At 49.9% G+C, this 21,100-nt stretch overlaps 3 protein-coding genes across 6 annotated transcripts in view; 1 reads left to right on the top strand and 2 right to left on the bottom strand.

Moving 5' to 3' along the window:
• LOC122372851 overlaps positions 1–7,070 on the top strand; it is a 56,953-nt gene extending 49,883 nt beyond the window's left edge. Inside the window, exons 3-5 of the mRNA XM_043350490.1 lie at positions 4,811–4,975; positions 5,308–5,417; positions 6,081–7,070. Coding sequence (XP_043206425.1) covers positions 4,811–4,975; positions 5,308–5,417; positions 6,081–6,527 — 722 coding nt within the window. The 3' untranslated portion in view covers positions 6,528–7,070. The remainder of the gene's footprint in view (positions 1–4,810; positions 4,976–5,307; positions 5,418–6,080) is intronic.
• Positions 7,071–8,608: 1,538 nt separating this feature from the next.
• LOC122373016 (probable methyltransferase-like protein 15 homolog) lies at positions 8,609–11,453 on the bottom strand. The gene is made up of 3 exons (XM_043350739.1): positions 11,222–11,453; positions 9,782–9,952; positions 8,609–9,480 (listed from the first exon to the last, which is right to left on the bottom strand). Exons 1-3 carry the CDS (start codon positions 11,451–11,453, stop codon positions 8,726–8,728), a joined length of 1,158 nt encoding a protein of 385 aa, XP_043206674.1. The 3' UTR covers positions 8,609–8,725.
• Positions 11,454–12,610: 1,157 nt separating this feature from the next.
• LOC122372824 (U1 small nuclear ribonucleoprotein C-like) lies at positions 12,611–21,040 on the bottom strand. 4 transcript variants are annotated; one of them, XM_043350442.1, is made up of 2 exons: positions 20,725–21,040; positions 12,611–13,639 (listed from the first exon to the last, which is right to left on the bottom strand). In XM_043350442.1, exon 2 carries the CDS (start codon positions 13,595–13,597, stop codon positions 13,094–13,096), a length of 504 nt encoding a protein of 167 aa, XP_043206377.1. In that variant the 5' UTR covers positions 13,598–13,639; positions 20,725–21,040; the 3' UTR covers positions 12,611–13,093. The 4 variants fall into 4 exon arrangements, with proteins under 4 accessions (XP_043206377.1, XP_043206361.1, XP_043206386.1 ...); XM_043350426.1 differs by having other exon boundaries at positions 20,730–20,863; XM_043350451.1 differs by having other exon boundaries at positions 20,736–20,848.
• Positions 21,041–21,100: the final 60 nt, after the last annotated feature.

The following is a 21,100-nucleotide window of genomic DNA, read 5'->3' as shown; positions in this document are numbered from 1 at the left end:
TACACTTGAAGCTGATGCAGACCGGTCTGGTGCCCGCCGTTCTCCAACGCCGCCTCCTTCCTGCCTGCCTTACTTTTCTTTCTGCCTCTCTCACTCGCGCAATGTGTGTAGAAATTATTTTGGCCTGCCTCACTCATGCAATGTGTTTAGGGAATGTTTTAGGGGATATGTGTTTTGTGGTGGGCGTGCTGGGCATGAGGTATCATTTATGCCCTTATAACTCTGTACTTGTTGGACTTTGAATGATTTTGTCGACATTTCTGAAATTATTATGTAATCCAATGTTTCTTTATCAGAGGAGGGATATTCAACTGCGCTCGTTTTGTGTGTTTGCTTGTCAACAAAAATATTTTTTTAAACATCAGTGCATGAAAAAGTGTCGAACACGAAATATCGCACATATATTCTTTTCCATTTCTTTTGTCTATTATACAATGAGCCAAAGGCTATTACTTGCTTATCTTTTAATCATAATGGGGCTCATTTTCAAAGAAACCCTCAATATCATTCAATATCTCAGTTTATTTTATCAAATATTTCTTTCAATAGATTGAAATATCTTTACCCAACCAAGCCACATGTGTCAGTATCATCTTTTATTGTTTATCAATCAATTGTGTTAGCTGGAAACTGGAAAGCCTCATGGTTGTCTAATGCAAGATTGTCTTATCAATATCATTATGTAGATTCTAACATGAATTGTGATGTGGTAGGTACCTAGTAATGTATTGTTCATTAGTCATTACTTTGACTTACCTCTATGTTGTAGGTAGACTGCCACCATTTTTTCACAAAACGGTTTTCACTAGAGCTGAGCCACCTATGTCCCAGACTGAAGTCGGTTTTCCGAAATTCGAACCTGTTTGCGAGAAATCGGAGACCAAAGTTCAGTTTGATGCAATTTTTTTAGTCCAAGAAAACCGACATCTCTAGGTACTGTTTATCGATAACTTTGAAACATGAATTTTCTTATCTTTTGGCAAATATATGTCAAAACTTTGATTGTTTCGAGATCAGAGAAGAATTTTGGAGTGTCAAAATAAAAGTTAAACTTATATATTCAGTAGTTCATTTTTTCCAAAAAAGTGTGGGAAATGGGGTTTAACATGGGCCAGACCCATTCCAAATGAGCCATGATTTTTAAATGTTTTACGAAGTTAAATGCAAAATAAATTAAACATGGCCAATTTCTTATGAAATCATATATTAGTAAATCATAAAATACCTTACTTTTTCAAATAAAATGTAATAATCTTATGACCTTGAAGTCTAGTGATGTGTAATCATTGTCGCTAGACATTAACCGATTGATAATTGTATGATAATCGATAATTTTTTCGCGATTCACGTGATGATACTTTGTCAGGTGAATTCTAAAATTTTGTTTTGTCCAGGGAATAAATCATAGGCCGATCTGAGAAAACTTTTTGAAGGTGGCAGTCTTTCTTTAATGCAAACTTTTCTGTTGGTAACAATCTTCATGTCACTCAATTCTCTCAAGTTGTGACCGTCATGAGCCTCCTTTATTTTGTATTCTGTATAATGTAACTGGATGCCTTTACTAATAAGGCCTTTGTACATATAAGATTGTTTCTAACCATACTTTGGTATTCATAACTTCTTATGAAAGAAAGTTGTTAACATTTTGAGCACCTATGAGCTATGATCCCAATGGATCTCACGACAAAACTGGGGAGCCGGATCTATGATCCGAGTGGATCTAGCGACAAAATTGAAGGGTCAGATCTATGATCCCAGTAGATCTCTCGACAAAATTGAGGGGTTGGATCTATGATCTGAATGGATCTGGGATCGGGATCCATGGGATCGGATCTCAGATCCATTTTTCCGGATCCAAGCACATGTCTGACGGGTACCCACTCCAGCCGTTTGTTTCATACTGATTTAAACGTCCCCGCCCTCTCTCTTGACCCCGACTGTGGATGCAATTACACGCAGACAGTAGGTAAACCTCATCGTCCGGTACTGTTTGAGAATAGAAACCCAGCTACTCCGCAAACAAGCCACAATATGTCACTCACACCGGCGCTCTGACACAGCAAACAGTGACTCCTCGGCTGGTGGATTTCGTAAACAAACAAGCCAGACAATATTTCCGCCGTCCGAGATTTACCATCTGCCCTTCTCGCTCTCACATGGGCCGCGCCGTTGCCCGTTGCGCTGTAGATAGTATCGGCCCGGTTGCCTTCGACAGGCCGTCCATTGTGCAGTGTGGCAGGTGGGACAGCTCTCGGCTGTAGAGTATTGGTACCGGCCCGGAGAGCCTCACCCGACCGAAGACGACGACCGCTTCTTTCCCAGGACCCGGCGCGGCACGGTCGGTGAATAACTGCCATCGGCCACCCTAAAAAACAGCGGAAACATGGCACAGGATGGATGGTGCGGCCGGTCGGCCAGCATTGGCCGATATTTCAAACCGGATCATTATTGAACGGTCGGAAGTGGGCCGAAGGTGCAACTGCTCGGCTTTCAGCAGCTCAGGCAACTTTGATTTACGTATCTATGAATAAAAAGGCTTTCTTGGGCTTTGCCGTAAGTTTATTTTATGGAGTTGAGCGTTGTGACTCAGCGAGAGTTATCATCAAACGCAGGGTCAAAACTCGACATTATCCCCAAAGTATTTGAACTCATACTTTATAAAGGGAGGCCAATGACGCTGATAACGCGTTTCACGTTTTTTATTGGCAAGTGGCAACACTTGCCGATATATTAGCACATTGCCGACACCGGTACCATGTGAACCGAAGCGATGTTTGTTAACCCGGGGGCTAACTCGGAACAATGTTTATGAACCCAGAGGACGTCCCAGAGCGATGTTTGTTAATTAAAACCCGCGCCCCGTAGGGGGGCCGAAACGGCCCCCCTGTCCTTTTCGGTCGATATCTCCTAAACGGCTGGAGATATCGCCACCAAACTTTCAGGACCCCTCCGGGCATCCATTTTACACATTGTGACCGAAATTTTTCCAGAGGCTATGATAGGTTGGTCACAAATGACGTCAGAATGACGTCATGTTCTGTAATTTTCGACCGAAAAAAGACATTCGCGAGAAGACCAGTCAGGCCTACAGCTTTGAAGATACAGAAAAATGATCAAGACATAAAAGGTGTAGAATTGACAGGGCTACACAACTGTCATCTCGGATTTTTAAAATTTTTGAGTTTTGCCTCCCAAAAACCAAAAAAGCCTTTTTTATATATTAGCCAAAAAATCCAAAAAGTTTTTTGAGTTTCGAAAAACGGAATATATGTAATAGTACTTACCGTCTTCTATCTACATACCGCATTTCAGACCGATACCTCGTTTTTTGGCCAAGTTATAGCGAAAAAAACTGTTCAAAAATGATGACGTCAAATTTTCAAACCCAATTTTTGGCAATTCTAGACCTCGTAGAGCAAAACAAAGACCACCATTAGACTCCCCGTGACGAGTTGCATCGAATCAATACCCATTTTATGCAAAAATATCAATTTTAAAATTTGACCTAATTTGACCTGACCTTGACCTGACCTTCACCAAAACGTGACCTAGGCTGGCCCCAAAGGCTGTCTAACCCACATAATCGCATTTGTCATGTAAAATGGACCATAAAACATGCATCACACGACGCTTTCATATTGTGACCCACGGTGACCTGACCTCGCTGTGACCTGACCTGGTATCAGTTACCTCAGATAGCAAAGCATGTGTTTGACGAACAATGTACCATCGATGGTTTTCAATAAATTACCAATTTACTCGATTTCACAACACATTTCTTGAAATGCCTGTGAACGGTGAAAATCTGACCTTTGACCTGACCTGTGACGTCATCGGTTTGACCTAGGTCAATGAAATTTGGTCACAAGGTAGTTCCTGGGTGGGGCTATCGAACGCCGTTTGAATTTTGAAAATCGGCCGGTAAATTTCCGAGATCTTAGGGGGGCCGAAACGCCCCCCCCCCCCCTACGGGTGGGAGGGTCCGCCGATAGCCCTACGGGGCGCGGGTTAACCATATCGCTGTCCCAGAGCGATTTTTGCTAGCCCAGCCCAGGGGTCCACGGCAGCAGTGGCTTTTGACACACAGTGTCCGGGCGCCGCTGCCGGCAGCAGGTATGCCTAATTGGCACTCTCTGTGTGCCGTAACGGGAGGGCCGCCGGGCGCCGCCGCCCCGACGGCCCCGTCCGTCGCCGGCTATGGCGTCACCGGGACGACTCCGACCCTATAGCAGCCGCGCCGAGGTGGCAATAATGTCACCGCTAGTCTGGCGCCGGAGAGGTGCTGTCGCCGCCGCCGTGGCGTAGCCATCTCATTAGCACGGAATGTGCCCTGTGTTCGCAACAGACGGTGCACACGGGAAGCGGCTTCGGGAAGGCTGGGGAGTGGGGAGACATTCGGATGGAGACTGAATGAATGCCTGGGGCTCGAGACTCCAGCCAGACTTATTCCACAAATATCCGGGATATTATACAGATAATGGATATTATATCCCTTTCGTTTGATGTAGCTTCGGTTTGTTCCGAATAACTGAAGCTAAAAATGAAACGTTTTCTTTTCAGTACCTATTGTTTATCAACATGGGCGTAACTTTGAATGTCTATTTTTCCATATCAACTTCTAGTAGTGAATCTCTTTCAATCATGCGACTCACTCTGGAGCCGAGATGGACGCGCGGGTGACCGTTGGCATGACTCCCCGCTGACCCCCGTCTGCGTCTCTACACAGAGTTCACGACGGCGGCGGGCGTGTGCGGCGTGCTGGTGTCTCTCTGACGTCTCTCTGACGTCTCTCTGACGTCCCGTCTCACAGAGTTCACGACGGCGGCGGGCGTGTGCGGCGTGGTGGCTGTGCTGGTGGCCGTGCTGCTCTGCGTCACGTCGCCCATGGTGCTGGCCATGCGCGTCACGCGCCGACAGGTGGTCTTCAAGTTCCGCACGGCGCTGCTCGTCAAACTGGTCATCAGCGCGCTCGGAGGTAGGTCCCGGACGGCTCTGGTTCGAGCCGCGACGCTTCAGGGAGGAACTGGCTTAAATGTTAGATAGTAATCTTCTTGATTTAGCATCATACCTTTGAAAAGTAATGGCTACTGCTCAGAAAAGGGAAGTGATGTGTGGTGAACGTATGCTTGTTAGGGATGTGATATGTTCGAATCACCCATATGGACAAGAACGCCCGTGTCCACGACGTCCAACGCCGCTGTATCCGTCCCGTCTCTCACAGTCACCTAACGCTATGGCGTCTGTTTCAGCCACCAGCTGTATGTATGTTTCCCTCACTGTCACCTAACGCTATGGCGTCTGTTTCAGCCACCAGCTGTATGCTGGCGTTGATTCTGTTCAGTATCGACATCGACGCGCGCCGACTGGGAGAGGAGACCGGCTACTACATCCACAAGGCGTGGTCGTTCTACCTGCTGGTGAGACTGTCGAACCGAAGTACTTGGCTCTCACAGCCGCTGTCATGCCGCTGCGTGGTGCTGTGGGCATTTTTAGCTCAGCGACCCGTATACGTCTCCTGCGGCACAGTTTGATTGATTAGTCTTTTGATGGTGCTTGTATGTGTATATGAATAAATTGATGAGCATATTTATTGTGCACACATGAGCTCACCGCTAGTACATTCAATTAACGGCACTATTGTCACTAGATTAGCATGTCAAGACGATAATTAATGATGAATACGTTTGCCTTGTAGAGCACACATTACTCTAGCCAGTAATACGGAACTTCCATCGTCCATTGGCGCTAAATGGTGCAGTCCGATTGTTCCTTAATGGCTTTGCCTTCCGCCTAGTCTGACGCCGCTGTGTTCCAGCTACGCGGCTGGGTTCCCCCTGACCCTCACTGTGTTCTCTCTGACCCCGCTGTGCTTCCTCTGACCCTAATGTGTTCCGTCTAGCATCACTATGTGAATTGTGATTGATACTGCTGTGTTCTGTCCGGCCTCACGGTGTCCTGTCGGACCCCACGGTATTCTGTCGGACCCCACGGTGGTCTGTTCTGTTCTCTCTGACCTCACTTTGTTCGCTCCGTCACCGCTGTGTTCTGTGTGACACCGCTGTGTTCTGTGTGCTCGGCAGGGGGCGTTTTTCGCCCTGTTCGTGGCCCTCTGCGTGTTCTCGGCCGGTGAATTCGTGCTCGGCCGCCGGCTCGGCGGTGATCCGGTCAAGTTCGCGCGCGACCCGAGCGGCTCCCTGGCCCCGGTCATCGCCAACCGGGCGGCGCGTCACAAGCGTCCCGTGTCGCCACAAGCGGCCGGCCGGACGGTGACGGTGACGGCGCCGGTGAGCGGGCAGCAGCAGCCGGCCGTCACCACCACCGTCACCAGCAGCGGCGGCACGGTGCCGTACGACCCGCGCCGCTCGCCGCTCCGCTCCAGCCTCAAGAAGAAGCGGGCCGAGGCGCGCGAGAGCTCGGACGACTCGATCGACTCGGGCGTGGTGATCATCGGTAACCCGGCGCCGGCCACGCCGCCGGCCGGCCGCAGCAAAAAGGTGCGCATCCAGACACTGGACACGGCCGTCTGAGGCGGCGCGGACACAGGGGCGGACTGTGCAGTTGTGCACGCGTGGGTGGCTGCTGGGGGTGGGCGCAGCAGCAGCGCCGAGCGGAAGCTTGAGAGAAGGGGTTACCTAGCGGAAGTCCGGAGCGGCATGGGTGGTGATATGGGACCCAGTCCGGCCAACGGCTGAGTGCTGGCCCAGTTAGAGAACGGACTGACTCAGTCCGACAACCGACTGAGAGGCGATCTAGCCCAGGACGCCTTCTCGGTCCAGGCTGAGCGTGCACCTCTAGCTAGGCCGTCGGCATGTCCGGAGGAGGCTGAAATGACACCCGAAGTGGTAAGCGACACCCGAGGTAGCTGGTCAGCTAGAGCTGCTCTTCGAGAGAAAGCTGTCCAGGCGATCGACAGTGTCAGTCGATTCGGGCTTTTGATCCCGCCAGTCAGAATCGTGAGAGCAATTATCGATGCTGCTTGACTGCTTGAGTGCCTGGAGGGCAGCTGAAGTGGATGCAGAGCGGCTAGAGTACCTGTAGGACAGCCGTAGTACCTAGAGGGCAGCTCCGTAGTACCTGGAGGATGGCTGGAGTACCTGGAGGATGACTAGAGTACCTGGAGAGCAGCTGGGGGCCTTACGAGCAGCTGACATTTCCGAGCGCTGTTCACCTCGGACGGATCAACGCAAAATGCACGCAGAATAATATTAATGACTTGTAATTAATGATATCATTCCAAAGACCAAATGTATCGACCGATGATCGATTCAATCAACGGGTGAACACTGAAAGTGTGCATTAGATTCCAAGAGCAGCTGGGATAGCTCCTAGTTAATGTGTGCCGTGAGCGGGCGTGGACTCGCCGTCCGGGTGTGCTCTGACCCACAAAGCTGGGACGCGCTGTGTTCATGCATACACCAGCTCCATCTGCAGGACGGGACACCGTACTGCGATGTAGACGGCAGCAGTCTGAGTCTGCGCTCCGTACACCCCCGACTGTCAGTCTCCGCTGCGGGCGGTGGACAGACTGTGATCATACAGACTGTGTGACGGCGCAGAGACCGCCGAAACGTGTCCTGGTAAGTCGTATTACCCAATGCGGCGGAAAAGACTATTATTGGTCCATGACAGCCTCAGTGATGTGTCTGGCTCAGAACAGCGTCATCCCCTGCTGGGTACAAAGTCAGCGGCAACCGCATGCCGCGGAACTCCTGTGATGTGTCTGACTTGGAGGTGATTGCGCCAGTCTGGTGCACCATGGGACTGTGGTAATGTGATGTAGTGCGGCTGGGGCCGGGGTAGGGAGGAGGTCACAAAGCTATTTACCGTTGAATTCATTCCATTTGACACCCGTGCACGTTGTTCGTTTCGTCACAAATGTGGGTAGGAATGCTAGACGTAGGGCTGGCCAGGAGTGTTTGATTCACAATCAACGATACAGTGAGTTGAGCCCGGAGCTCAATAGGCTGTAATCTATTTGAGCAGGTTACTGTCTACGAAGAGCGGGTGGGATATCACATCACTGGTCAATGTTCCGTGTCGACTGTTGATACCAGTTCTACAGTGTTCGTGACTGGTTGACGATTCCGTATGCTTGTGCGTGTGCTTCAGTGTGTGTTTGTGTTTGTTTGACCTATTGATCACCGTTTTTATGTTTCATTGTGACGACATAAACGTTATTTTCTAAACACGTGTGAACATTTCTGCACTGATAGCTAGCGAGATGCCCGTTATTGCGGCAACAGAGTTGGATCGGCTTCATTTACCTGGTCTGCGATGGAAAGTGGCGTCTTCAGTGGCAGAGACGGACGCTACATCATTAGCTACTGACGTAACGGCGCCCTGTGAATAGCGATCACGGTCGCCATTCGCAACAGAGTCTGAATGCATTGTGGAACGTGCTCAATTCAGCGGGTTTGTTAACATTCGAATCTGAATTATATCGTGCGAATTCAATTCCCTTCTTAGAGATGAAAACGTGCAACAGACTGATTGGGCGTAAACTGACTTTCGAAAGCAACCGTGAACCTTTCAAGACACTCGATTACAAATGTTGCGATGCTAGAGCGAAAACTAAGAGATCATTCAGGCTGAGCAAGAAGAAGCTGTGTGAGCAACTGAATCCAATTTATTACACTGATCAAGCATCAACAGAGCAAACCATAACACCGGCCACCGGGTTGTCTGCCGACACCGGCCGGCCGGCCGTGGGCACATACCTGCGGTCTCAGAGCTCCTCCTCTCCACAGCACTTCTCCGCCACTCGCAGTTTGGCGGAGCGGCTGCGCGGGTTGTGCGCCACCTCCTGCTCACTGGGCACCAGCACGCGCCGGTTGACGGGCCGCCAGCGTTTGAGCTGGGCCGGCGGCAGAAGGGCCGGGTCCGGGGCGCAGAGGGCGGCGCCGTGCCGGCCGGTCCGGTGGCGCCGGCCGGCCTCCTCGCTCAGCGGGCTCGCCAGCAGCGCCTCCTTCAGCACCCGGTCCTCGAGCGAGTGGAAGGAGAGGGCGGCCAGCCGACCGGCCGGCCGCAGTGCCCCGTGCGCCGCCGCAACGCCGGCGTGCAGCTGGTTCAGCTCGTCGTTGACGAAGATGCGCAGCGCCTGGAAGGTGCGCGTGGCGGCGTGCGCCGGCCGGCCGAGCTTGTCGCGCCGCTCGCGCTGGCAGACGGCGCGCACCAGCTGCGCCAGCTCGCCGGTGGTGCGCAGCGGCCGCAGCATGTAGCGCGCCTCCACGATGGCGCGCGCGATCTTCCTGGCCATGGGCTCCTCGCCGTAGGCGCGGATAATGCGCGCCAGGGAGGCCTCGGAGGCGTGTGCCAGCAGCTGGGCGGCCGTGGGCGCGTCGGTGCCCCGCTGGCCGTCCATACGCATGTCGAGCGGCCCGTCTCGCGCCAGGGAGAAGCCGCGGCCGGCGTCCTCCAGCTGAGTGCTGCAGCAGCCGCAGTCGAGCACGGCGGCCGACACCGAGCCGGGCCGAACGCCGGCTGTCGGCACAGGCCAGTACACGTGTATAAGGCACACAGGGCACGAACAGGTGTGCAGGACACACTGAGCACATACAGGCTAAGACATACAGAATTACAGACTACCATAGCCCAAACGGCCATCTCCTCAGGTACCCTCAGCCAAACGGCATACCCAAAACTGTCTGCTGATCGCGCAGCTCCTACATCAGACCCAAAACTACTGCTGGCTGGCCGTCGATACAACCTTGCCACCGGACCAGCTGCCCAGCTACCCGACTGCAGCTGCCCAGCTAGCCAGCTGCAGCTGCCGGCCACTGACCTTCTGTGAGGAGGCGGGGCAGCTCGCTGAACCTGCCCAGCAGCGGTACCACCCGGCCTGAGCCGCGCCACTCGGCCGACAGACGGCGGGCGCGCGCGAACGCCGAGGGGTCGCGGTCCAGCGCGTACACCGTCAGACCGGGGACTGTCTCCAGCAGACGCTCCGTGTGACCTGAGGGCAGGGCAGGGCAGGTCACGCCGGGGAAATCAGGTCAGATCAGGTCAGGTCAGACCGGGGACTGTCTCCAGCAGACGCTCCGTGTGACCTGAGGGTGGGGCAGGGCAGGTCACACCGGGGACTGTCAGACACCCTGAGGGCAGGGCAAGGACTCAGGTCAGAGCGGGGGGACTCCAGCAGACGCTCCGTGTGACCTGAGGGCAGGGCAGGGCAGGTCAGGTCAGACTGGGGACGGACTCGAGCAGACGCTCCGTGTGACCTGAGGGCAGGGCAGGTCAGATCAGGTCACGCCGGGGACGGACTCAGCAGACGCTCCGTGTGACCTGAGTCAGGTCAGCGCGAGTCGAACTGGGGTAGCCACTCCGTGTGACCTGAGGACAGGACAGGCCAGATCAGGCAGTGTTCTAAAATTGGATTTTGGTTGGGTGTGCTGATGAAAAAAAAACCCTGGAATGAGAAAAAAGAAAGTAAATAACTGAACTATTTTTGAAAAATGTTGTAGGTAATGCTAATTTTTATGTCAACTGATAAACCAGGATTTCATGTCAGGATCTTGACAGGGTGTGAAACAAAAGGATGTGGGTCCATCAACTGTCAAGTGACATGTAAACTGGCTGTTCGAATACATGAAACCTTTTTCAGAGATGAAGTAAAGTCAGTCATTCATATTTTAGGGATGAAAATATTTTCCCCATTAGGTGTGAGTTGCCACCAAAAAGTCTGAAAAATGGTACACTGAGATCAGGTCAGGTCAGACCGGGGACTGTCTCCAGCAGACGCTCCGTGTGACCTGAGGGCAGGGCAGGTCAGGTCAGGTCAGATCAGGGACTGTCTCCAGCAGACGCTCCGTGTGACCTGAGGGCAGGGCAGGTCAGGTCAGAGCGGGGCGGACTCCAGCAGCCAGGCAGTTTGACCTGGGGTCAGGCCAAGACTCGTGTTAGACAGGCACTGACTCGAGCAGTCGCGTAGCATGACCTGAGGGCAGGGCATGTCAGGTCGGCGGGGAAGGACTCCAGCAGCCAGTCCGTATGACCTGCCCCACCCTCAGGTCAGAACTCCAGGAGCTAAGCACTAGGTAATGCGGCCTGTGGACTTGTGACTTGTGAACTGCATAAACATAACACCTACGCGTGTGAAGCACCTATCGCACGCACAACTAAAAACCAACGCTCGCCGGCTGCCCTTTCAGTGACCTACAGCTCATCAGCCGTACCCATTGGAACGCACCACATCATCACTCACGTCATCGCCATGCGTCCTCACCTCCTGCGCCGAACGTCATGTCAATGACGGTGTCTCCGGGTCGGATAGCCAGCAGGGAGCACACCTCAGCCGGCATCACAGGCACGTGTGGCCGCGGCGGCAGCTCGGCTGGGGGCGGTGGCAGCTCGGCCGGGGGTGGCGGCGGCTCGACGGGAGTCGCCGGGCCCGCCGTACTGGAGGAGCGTCGACAAACGGGTCGCAGAGCGCGCACCATCGCCCGGTGACACCACATCCTGACAACACAGGGGGAGGGAGTGAGAGAGAGAGAGAGAGAGAGAGAGAGAGAGAGAGAGAGAGAGAGAGAGAGAGAGAGAGAGAGAGAGAGAGAGAGCGAGAGCGAGAGCGAGAGCGAGAGAGAGAGAGAGCGAGAGCGAGAGCGAGAGCGAGAGCGAGAGAGAGAGAGAGAGAGAGAGAGAGAGAGAGAGAGAGAGAGAGAGAGAGGCGGTACGATTTAACGTAAAGTGCTGCGAATATTTCTATGTGCTGGACTGCAGTATGTAGTTGTGACTGAAGCGGTGGGGCTACAGTGTCCTTAGAGGCCGCCTGCCACCGGTATCAGGTGCTGGCTCTCAACCAGTCGTGCAATTCCGTGATCAAACAGGCGACTGTATCCCCACCCACAGGCCGTTTGCAGCTCCCCTTTTCTATGAACTATGGCCCTTTTAAATTATTTCGGTTATTCCTCCGTTCATCGATAATGCAGTCAACTGCAAAACAAAACAGTGCTTCCGAGAGATTCCCTCTGCGGCACGGCGAGGAAAATAATGAGAAATTTATTGAGGGACCTCGGTTCATATCTGCTGATTGTCCGTAACCAGCATCTTCGGCGCAAGCCACCTCTCATATAAGGCAAACAGGTTATCGAAAGTATATTAATATAAATACATATTGGAAGTATATAATTCTTACATTCCCGGCCTTTGACTAAACGCGTTGAACGTATTTCACGCTCGTCTGAAATCATAGTAAGCAGGCCAGGTTCTCGTGTATGAATGATCCGTGTGCTTTTGGAACTCGTAATCGAATGACGAAGTGCTAGGCAGCGATTCTGGAGCGGAGTTTACAGTGCAGCCGCCCGGCCCTAGCCAACCACTGACACCATGCAGAGCCCCGGTAACTCTGCATTGATCAGCCCACACCGTGCTGTCCCCGGTATTCGACCCACGGCCTGTGCTGTGACCCGGTGAGATTTGTCAGCACTGAGGGGCAGCTCTTTGGCCCGGCTCCCCGATATCCCCGCCCTCCCCACACGTATCGGACCGTCCAGTGTACTCCGTCCCTCCGCGATCCCCGACCGCCCGGCTCGGCAGAGGGAGGGCCGAGAGCCGGGGACCGAGCTCCGAATAATCAGCCAGTCCCTGCAACCGGCGCGTTCAAACCAGCTCAGAACAGGCTTTGGTTGGTATATTTACGCAATGAATGGTCTGGACAGAAAGAATTAAAAACACTGAGTACGAGAAAACGTTTGAAGACATTACCTGGACTGGAGAGAAAAGGAACGACTCAAATGAATCGGGGAAAAAATCTTCAAGAGGGCAAATTTTACCAGAGAATACGCACGTCCATGGGTGTAAAATGACGAGGCAAAGTTACCTGGTGCTATAACTCGCTTAGTTAAACGATAGTGAGCGGAATGGTACACCAGCAATGACAATGACATGACAACCACGCGCCGACAGTCCACTCGGCTGGTCGTTAAGACATCCACAGAACGTCACATAGTGAGTTCCACCGCAGCGTCCACCGTCCACCGTAGCGTCCACCGCAGCGTCCACCGACTCCGGACAGCGGCGGCCGGTCAGCCGGTCGCTGCCCGGGCCCAGCCAGACAGTCTCAGCGCGGACCAGGGGCCGTCGCCGCCCCCCGCCCACACTAGTTCTGCATGCCCGGGCCTCCCATCATCATGGGCGGCCGTCCGCCCATGATCATCATCGGCCCGCCCATCGGGCCCATGGGCGGCCGCATCCCGCCGGGGCCCATCATGTGCGGCCCGCCCATCGGCATGCCGGGGCCCATCATGGGCGGGCCCATGTAGGGCCCCATCAGGGGCCCGCGCGGTCCCATGGCCGGCTGGCCGGGCCCGAGCGGCGGCCGCACCGGCGCGCCGCCCATGTTGGCCGGCGGCGGGATGGCAGCACCGCCCTCGCGGCCCGCCACCGGGCCCTTGCCGGCCGCGAACGGGTTGTTCTGGATCTTGCCGGCCTTGAAGGCGGCCGTGGTGGCGTCGATCAGCGACTGGGCCTGCTCCTCCATCCACTTCTGGTAGTAGATTTTGACGTTCTCCTTGTGTTTGCGGCCCGAGCAGTGGGTTTTGCGCACAGACGGCGAGTCGTGCGTCAGGTAGGTGTCGCAGTAGTCACAGAAGTACTTGGGCATGGCGGCGGTCTGGAGGCTCGGCGACTGGGCGACACTCGCCGGCTGAAACACAGGGACGAACAGCGTCAGCTGGGGCTGGACCCGCCCGCACCACACCACACAGGGTACATACATTCAGAAAACAATAGAACACAGACATCACGCCACTCAACACATCATCCATTGCTGTAGATACCAATCAGGGTAGCAATGTGGCATTAAGCTAGGTAGAGCGCCTGAACGACTAGACAGCTATCATAGCCCGGTCCACTCTCAGAACACTACATACCGTAAAGACAGGTTTAAGGTCCACCACAATGCATCAATAAAGAAAAATAGCAGAATCTCTCGCTGGAAACAACACCTGCGCAGATTTGTGACACAACTGCATGACAGTTAAACAATTTTACATCCATAATAAAGGCTGCTAGTCTTACAGCAAATTTAATGTCGTTTTTACGAGACAATTTGAAGATTCTCCTTTGTTTTATTCAAATCTTGACACTGAATCGTCAAAATATATTATACACCTATACCACAGGTAGCATCAGGTCGTGTCTGGATGTGTGAGAGATGACAACGTGCAGAATGAACCAGGCACAGAAACATTACGATCAATTAATCTGAACGATCTGAAGCTGTCTTATGAACCTAAAGTAAGCCAAAACAAGGGAAAACGTGCCACTAAAGGGTAAAAACGTGTTGTCGCACATATGCAACAAACATTATCATACACATGTATACATGTGTATGATAATTATATGTAACTGTAGTTGAGTTCATGATTTAGCTCTTTCTGGTCGAATTAACTTTTAATTTATCGTGGTTGCTCAGAACACGTTAAAAAGGGAGTGGGCTGATAACTGGCATTACTAACCTTATATGCAAGCTGGATCTTGAAACACCAATCACATTTTAGGTCAGGTCAGGTCACTGACCTATAACGCAAAAAGAATCTTTGCACGATCCTAAATGTCGCAGCTTTGCAACGCCCTCAGGCCTCACTCAGCGCCAGCCGCCAGGGGCTATTTCGCAGGGCGATGAAACTTATTACAGGGTGTCCCAGAATTACCCGAACATTGTTAATTAGCGTATAAAATAAGGCAGACATGATTGCGCTTTTTTCTTTTTATCGTCCTATATAGTCAACTAGAGTGGCTATGAAATAGCACATGCAATAGATACGCTAGTTACAAGATTAGCCGACAATGATGGAAAATGGCAGCCACTGCTGCCGTCTCAGTTGTTTTACGGGTCTCTCGAAACTGATTGTAGGCCTGTTTTCTTTGACCTCTTGCCGGATGATAATACGATCATATAAGATAAACTTAACGTCAAAGTGTTCCCAGGCCATAAGGCATTATCCCCCAAAACAAAAATTTGTGCCTACACCACTTTCGCCGCGTTTTTTACATCTGAAGTGGAGAAGCTCCATGCCTGAACATGGCGCGACCTTTGACTTCCAACAGATTTGGTTTCCAAAACAAACCCGTTCATGGCCATTTGGTTCGCGGCATCCAGTTTTTGTAATGCTAGAATATTACCACAGTAGTACTCTGTGCTAACGGTTGTCTTTGGGCCATCATATCAAGCCGAATGAGTAGCTCAAAATGTCTCACAATTTGATTTTCGACGGGTGCTTGGTCTTCTCCGCTGTTGGGGCGTTGCAGCCATTTGAAGTTCACACACGCCTTTTTCGGGCGGTTCAAATGACAGAATACCTTCGTTAGACCACAAAGTGTGCTTCAATATCCTTTTTTGTTGTATAAGTTATGTTTTTGGGATGAATTGTAGTGATTTGCGCTACTTTTCTCGTAGTTTTCGCATATTTTTCAGGCGAAGGACCCCAAAGTTTTCGCATATTTTTCAGGCGAAGGACCCCAAATTCCAAAATTTTGTCAAAGATAGTGGTGCGAAGTAGACTGATATTTTGTAGATAATACTGATATATCGTTATGCCAGTTTTTAGTTAGATCGGTGACGTTTGTTGTCCATGACAAGCAACCACCCGTTTGACAGCTGGTGCATGGCCCTTTTTGGCCGAGCCCAAGCTTGTCAATTAGGTTTACCTCTTGCTCTCTCTGGCTTCGTTAGCTGATATAATTGCGCTTTGCTCAATCCTTACTGCTTGCAGATGAGCTACTGAAGCTCTCCAGCAAAAACCATGCCGAAAGTTCGTTTACAAAGTAGAGAACGGGAGTTGATTCACCACGGTTGCCTGTTAGTGGCTTAAGCTGAAAACGGAAAAGGACTAATCTTACTTGACTCTGGGTAACAATTGACTCGAGCCATGACCGGTCACCAAAAGCACACAGTCCCCAAGCTCGATAGCTAAGGGATATCTTATAAAAGTATGATGCTTGTATATCATTAGAATCGAGCGCAATTGTACTTTTAGTCAGAAAATAAATGTTCGGGTAATTCTGGGACACCCTGTAGACGTAGCAACTTCCCCAATCACCCACAACTCGTAGGGGAGATCCGGGAGGTATGGGCCGGTTTTGTGAAAAGACAATTTTCTTCCAGTGAGCAGTGGCTAGACCTGGTTTTTCACTATGTGTGCGTGAAATTGTCTTTCGCCTGCAAAGCGTGCCTGATATTAGGCATCTGGGATCAACTATTTTGTCTCGAGATAACTTTCAATAAATCATGCGCTTTTTCGATCCATCAAAATACACCGGGAGGTATGGGCCATGGCCCGGGAGGCATGGGCCGGTGCCATGTTTCATATTCATTTCTCGACAATCAGAACAATACTCGTAGCTGGTATCTACCTTGATCTCTCTTAGAGCCCAGGAACCGCATAGGCGGCCAACATCTTACTTCATGGAGGTCACTTGGGCACATATGTATTTTGGTAAACTCATCATGCTCCATGAAATAAGATAAATAATATTTTTCTGTTCGAATGGAATTTGTAGTTACATTTTCGACCTTGCACGACAAAAATAAAACTGATTGAAGAGGACATTAAATGAAAGCATCATTTTATTGATTTAGGATCACCGGGGGCGAGTGGCCCGAACCTCCCGGTTAGGACGCCAGAATGTGCGTAGCATCTCAGCTCATAATCTTGCAAGAAAGCTTTAAATTGTCTATTCAGTCTTAATTTGCATGCTTTAAACTTTATGTTAGCGATGGTCTGACATAAAACGAGCCCGGTTCAAATTTATCACGAATTTTCTGTAAGTACCGTATTTTACTCGAAGAGGGCAAAAACGCTTTATCACCGCTCATTGCCAAAGAAGACTGAGGAAGATTTTGGAAATCACGTGGGCTGTATAACGGAATGGCTGCTACCAGTTTACGCGATCAAATGTTTTATTTAAAAAAAAAATGCTCAACACTTCTTCAAAACTGCGATGGCCCATACCTCCCAGGGGCCCATACCTTCCGGGTCTCCCCTTGAGATTTTTCATCAAGATCACCTAGGTCAGGCCGGTCACGTGACTACATCATTGTAAGTCAATGCGGTTAATAATATCAACCCGCGCCCCGCTAGGGGGGCGGAATCTGCCCCCCCCCCCTCCGTTTTTCGCCAATAACTTCTAAACGCGTTACGCCAGCAACGTTAAACTTTCAGTACCTTATCATACATCAATTGAACACTTTCCCTAAAAATTTGAGCGAAACCCGCCGGAAAATTTTTGAGAAAATGACGTATGAGTCAGGACTGCGGAGTCGGAGTCGGAGTCGGTCGGAGTCGACAGTTGTGACCGGAGTCGGAGTCGGCGGACTCACCGAAAATCTGTCGACTCCGCAGCCTTGCTGGGTCTGCGGAGTCGGAGTCGGGAGTTGGAGTCGGTCGGAGTCGACAATTCTGCCCGGAGTCGGAGTCGGAGTCGGAGCTGGTTTTTGAAAGCCGGAGTCGGAGTCGGAGTCGCCGAAAATCCATCGACTCCGCAGCCCTGGTATGAGTGACGTCATGTCACGCCATTTTCGCCTCAAAAACAGCAAAACTTTAAACGCCGCTAAAATCTTCATTTTTAAAGGAATCAAGACGTTACAAAAAAGGTTATATGTGATTCTACTTTGTCTATCAAATGCCTATCTTCGTTTTTTGAAAATTTTGGATTTGGGCCCAAATTGTTTCTAAAAAAACTGACTTTTTTGGGAAAATAACTGTACAATCCAAAATTTTGAGTGTATCGAAAAAAAACGGAATATATGTCAGAGAAGTGGTCTATGTGCTCCTAAAACCAATTTTTAGAAGAATCGTTTCAAAAATGATTTTTTGGAAGTTCTAGACTTCGTACGGAAAGAAAAATAGCACCATTCGATTTGCCGTGAAAAACTGCATCAGATAAACTCCTTTTAAGTCTTAACAACCAACTTCAAAATTTGACCTCACTTGACCTGACCTTGACCTGACCTCGACCTGAAATTCATCCAGATGTGGTCCATATCACTTATTGAGTGTGCCTATTGAATTCTATGAATAAAATGACCCATAAAACATGTGTCGCACATGCCCTTTTCTATATTTTGTTTCTGGTGACCTGACCTGACCTTGACCTTGACCTTTGCATGATATTGTAGCCTATTGGTAGCCTAAGAACACGCTTTGGGCAATCAGTCTCAGTTCATTCTTTGGCAACTACGGTGCAAGGCCGATTCTGAAGAAACTTGCATTTTGTACCCCTGACCTGACCTTGACCTGACCTCTGACCTACTTAAGCAAAAAAAATTGGCTCTTAAGAGCCGCTCTGTTGAGAGCTTTTGATTGCCGTTTTCCCCGTCTTTCTACGACCATCAGTTCGGAAGTTAGACAGGGGGGGGGGCAGAATCTGCCCCCCCCCCCCAGCAGGGCACGTATGGCTGAACATGATGTTAACCGCGGGGCACGGGTTAACATCATGTTCACTGCTGTTTTAGTACCGGGAAATGGCAATGATGTTAACCCGCGCCCCGTTGGGGTCTGCCGAGCAACGCGCCCTGTTGGGGGGGGGGGGGAGGCAATTTGCCCCCCCCCCCCCCCCCCTAAGAGAACCACGCAACATAGCGACAAGCGGCAAACGGTGCTGGATAGCCCCATCAGGGAACTACCTTGTGACCCAATTTCATTGACCTAGGTCAAACCGATGACGTCACAAGTCAGGTCAAAGGTCGAATTTTCACCATTTACAGGCATTTCAAGAAATGCGTTGCAAAATCGAGTAAAATGCATTTCATTGAAAATCATCGATGGGGAAATCATGCTCGTCAAACACATATTTTGCTATTTGAGGTCACTGATACCAGGTCAGGTCACAGAGGTCAGGTCACTGAGGGTCACAATATGAAAATATCATGTGATGCATGTTTTATGGTCCATTTTACATGCCAAATAAGATTATGTGGGTCAGGCAGCCTTTGGGGTCAGTTTAGATTATGTTCTGGTGAAGGTCACGTCAAGGTCAGGTCAAGGTCAGGTCAAATTAGGTCAAATTTCAAAGTTGATATTTTTGCATAAAATGGGTATCTATTCGATGCAGCTCGTCACGGGGAGTTCAATAGAGGTCTTTGTTTTGCGCTACGTGGTCTAGAATTGCTAAAATTTGAGATAAAAAATTTGACGTCATCAATTTTGAAGTTTTTTCGCTATAACTTGGCCAAAAAAGGAGGTACCTATCGATCTGAAATTTTGTATGTATATAGAAGAGTGCAGGGACTATCACATATAATACGGCTTTTTCGTTATTCGGAAAATTTTGTTTTTTAGCGTTTTTCTAAAAAATCAATTTTTTGAATTTTTGAGGGTCAAAAACCCAAAATTTTGAAAATCCGAGATGGCCATTTTGTAGCGCCGCCTTTTGTCTACATGACCATATAAAGAAATTTGAAATTGCTTGGTAACTGTAGATTTTGTTTCAAGATGTCATGTTTTTTTGCTCATTTTTGCTCGAACATGACCTCAGTTTGACCTCAATAACTCTTGACCTAAAGTGACCTAAGACTTGAAATTTTGCGTGAAGGTGTCAAATTGATGCCCGGGAAGGTACTGAAAATTTGGCGGCGCTGCGCGCTGCCGTTTTCTTGTTTATCAGGAAAAACCACAGGAGGTCAAATTGGCGCCCCCCCCCACGGGACGAGGGTTAAATATCTAAAGCAGATGGAATCGTGCATTTATATACTACTTGCAAGGTCTGCTGCTTCAATTAGGCACTGCTCAGATGTAGGTAATATATGACGTCACTAAGGTCATCAAAGTCAACTAGCTCCCCATCAAATTGAGCTAGCGAGCCTGGAAAGCCACCGATGAACTGACAAGACCTGCTGAAGCGACTGCTACGTAGTATGAGTTATGAGCTGCTATGGCCAACCTGGTGACATGAGCAACTTTAAATTGACATTAACCTAAGGTCACAACCCTAAGAACCTAAGGTCAGGCCTGACCGACCCGACCAGCCATAACACGCTGGAAGCAGAGCAAGGTCCGCGAGCTCAGTTACACGTGCTATAATGGCCAGTTACACTGGCCCACTAATTCTCCGTCAATTTGAAAAATTGTTGTATTATTAATAAAAAAAATTGGTAAGGCCAAGCATAATAAAAATACAAAGTAAATGCTTTGCGCGGCTAAGAAATAATACTCACGTAAGAATGACGAAAAATCAGTCAAGAGACAACAACAAAGAAAGACTCAGATCAATCAAGACTTCTTTCACAGGCCTATTGCAAGAAAATGCTACTATGTAGGGGAGAGAGGTCATATTGCGCCATGTTCTTAAATGCGCCACACCTTCCTCCTGCCCCAAATTCGATTCGAACGAATACTCGAATGTGTGCATTTACTTCACCACCAATAACTCGCTCTTATTCCGGTCCACGGGGGCAGGTGAGGTGTCTCAGCTTTCTCGCAGACCATTTTTTGTGATTTCCTCTATTTTCTTACGCGAAACAGTCTATTTCGACCTTTGCTAGTGTCATGGTTTATCTTAGAGATAGTGATTCAACTAATAATCATTGTTAATTGCTCGTTTAATGGTAGTTTTGAAAGTTTATCACCACCGTGGCTTCGCTGTCGTCGCCATATTTGAAGCTCATGAAAAATGTGTTCCATTCGTAATTGTGCCCACCCTATTTGCGCCCTATTCTTCAACCCAGAGAAACAGCATCTGGTGGTTGGGACACATTTCATTGAACACTTTGATTATTAGAGCGCTCACCTTACCATTACCTTAGCCTTCACAGCATGAATGGCTAATGGGCTGACACTTTCAAATAGGCTACTTAGTTAGGTGGCAAACCGTTGTTTTAATAGGGCGCTTTTACATGAGAGGCATGGGCGCTTTTTGAGGGCTCTGGTATTAACTGGATTATTTGCCAGCTGGCGCCGTATGGTGGCGCTAGCAGAGCTTCTTACATATCAATGCTAGATGCAAAAGATTTCATATTTTCCTATCAATTTTTCATTTTAAGCCAGTTGAAATATCTATGTCTATCCTACTACCTCGCTTGTATCTAGATTTAAATACCTATCGTATGCTGCCAGCTGGCCAGCCAGCTGACGCAATCCAGTTTTTACCGAAGCCCGTTTTCGAT

This window comes from Amphibalanus amphitrite, unplaced genomic scaffold (genome assembly GCF_019059575.1).
Source record: "Amphibalanus amphitrite isolate SeventyFive unplaced genomic scaffold, NRLGWU_Aamphi_draft 000037F_arrow, whole genome shotgun sequence".
Taxonomy (NCBI): Eukaryota; Metazoa; Arthropoda; class Thecostraca; order Balanomorpha; family Balanidae; genus Amphibalanus; species Amphibalanus amphitrite.
The sequence above is the reverse complement of the archived record's forward strand: the minus strand, read 5'-3'. Positions and strand labels throughout refer to the sequence as shown.

What these genes read in the sequence shown, in the direction of transcription:
- LOC122373016 (XM_043350739.1), bottom strand. Translation starts at nt 11,453, where the DNA reads ATGTGGTGTCACCGGGCGATGGTGCGCGCTCTGCGACCCGTTTGTCGA. An exon ending in CATGACGTTCGGCGCAGGAG is followed by an intron (nt 9,953 to 11,221) that starts GTGAGGACGCAT and finishes CCCTGCCCTCAG; the next exon opens with GTCACACGGAGCGTCTGCTG. An exon ending in GCCCCGCCTCCTCACAGAAG is followed by an intron (nt 9,481 to 9,781) that starts GTCAGTGGCCGG and finishes CTGTGCCGACAG; the next exon opens with CCGGCGTTCGGCCCGGCTCG.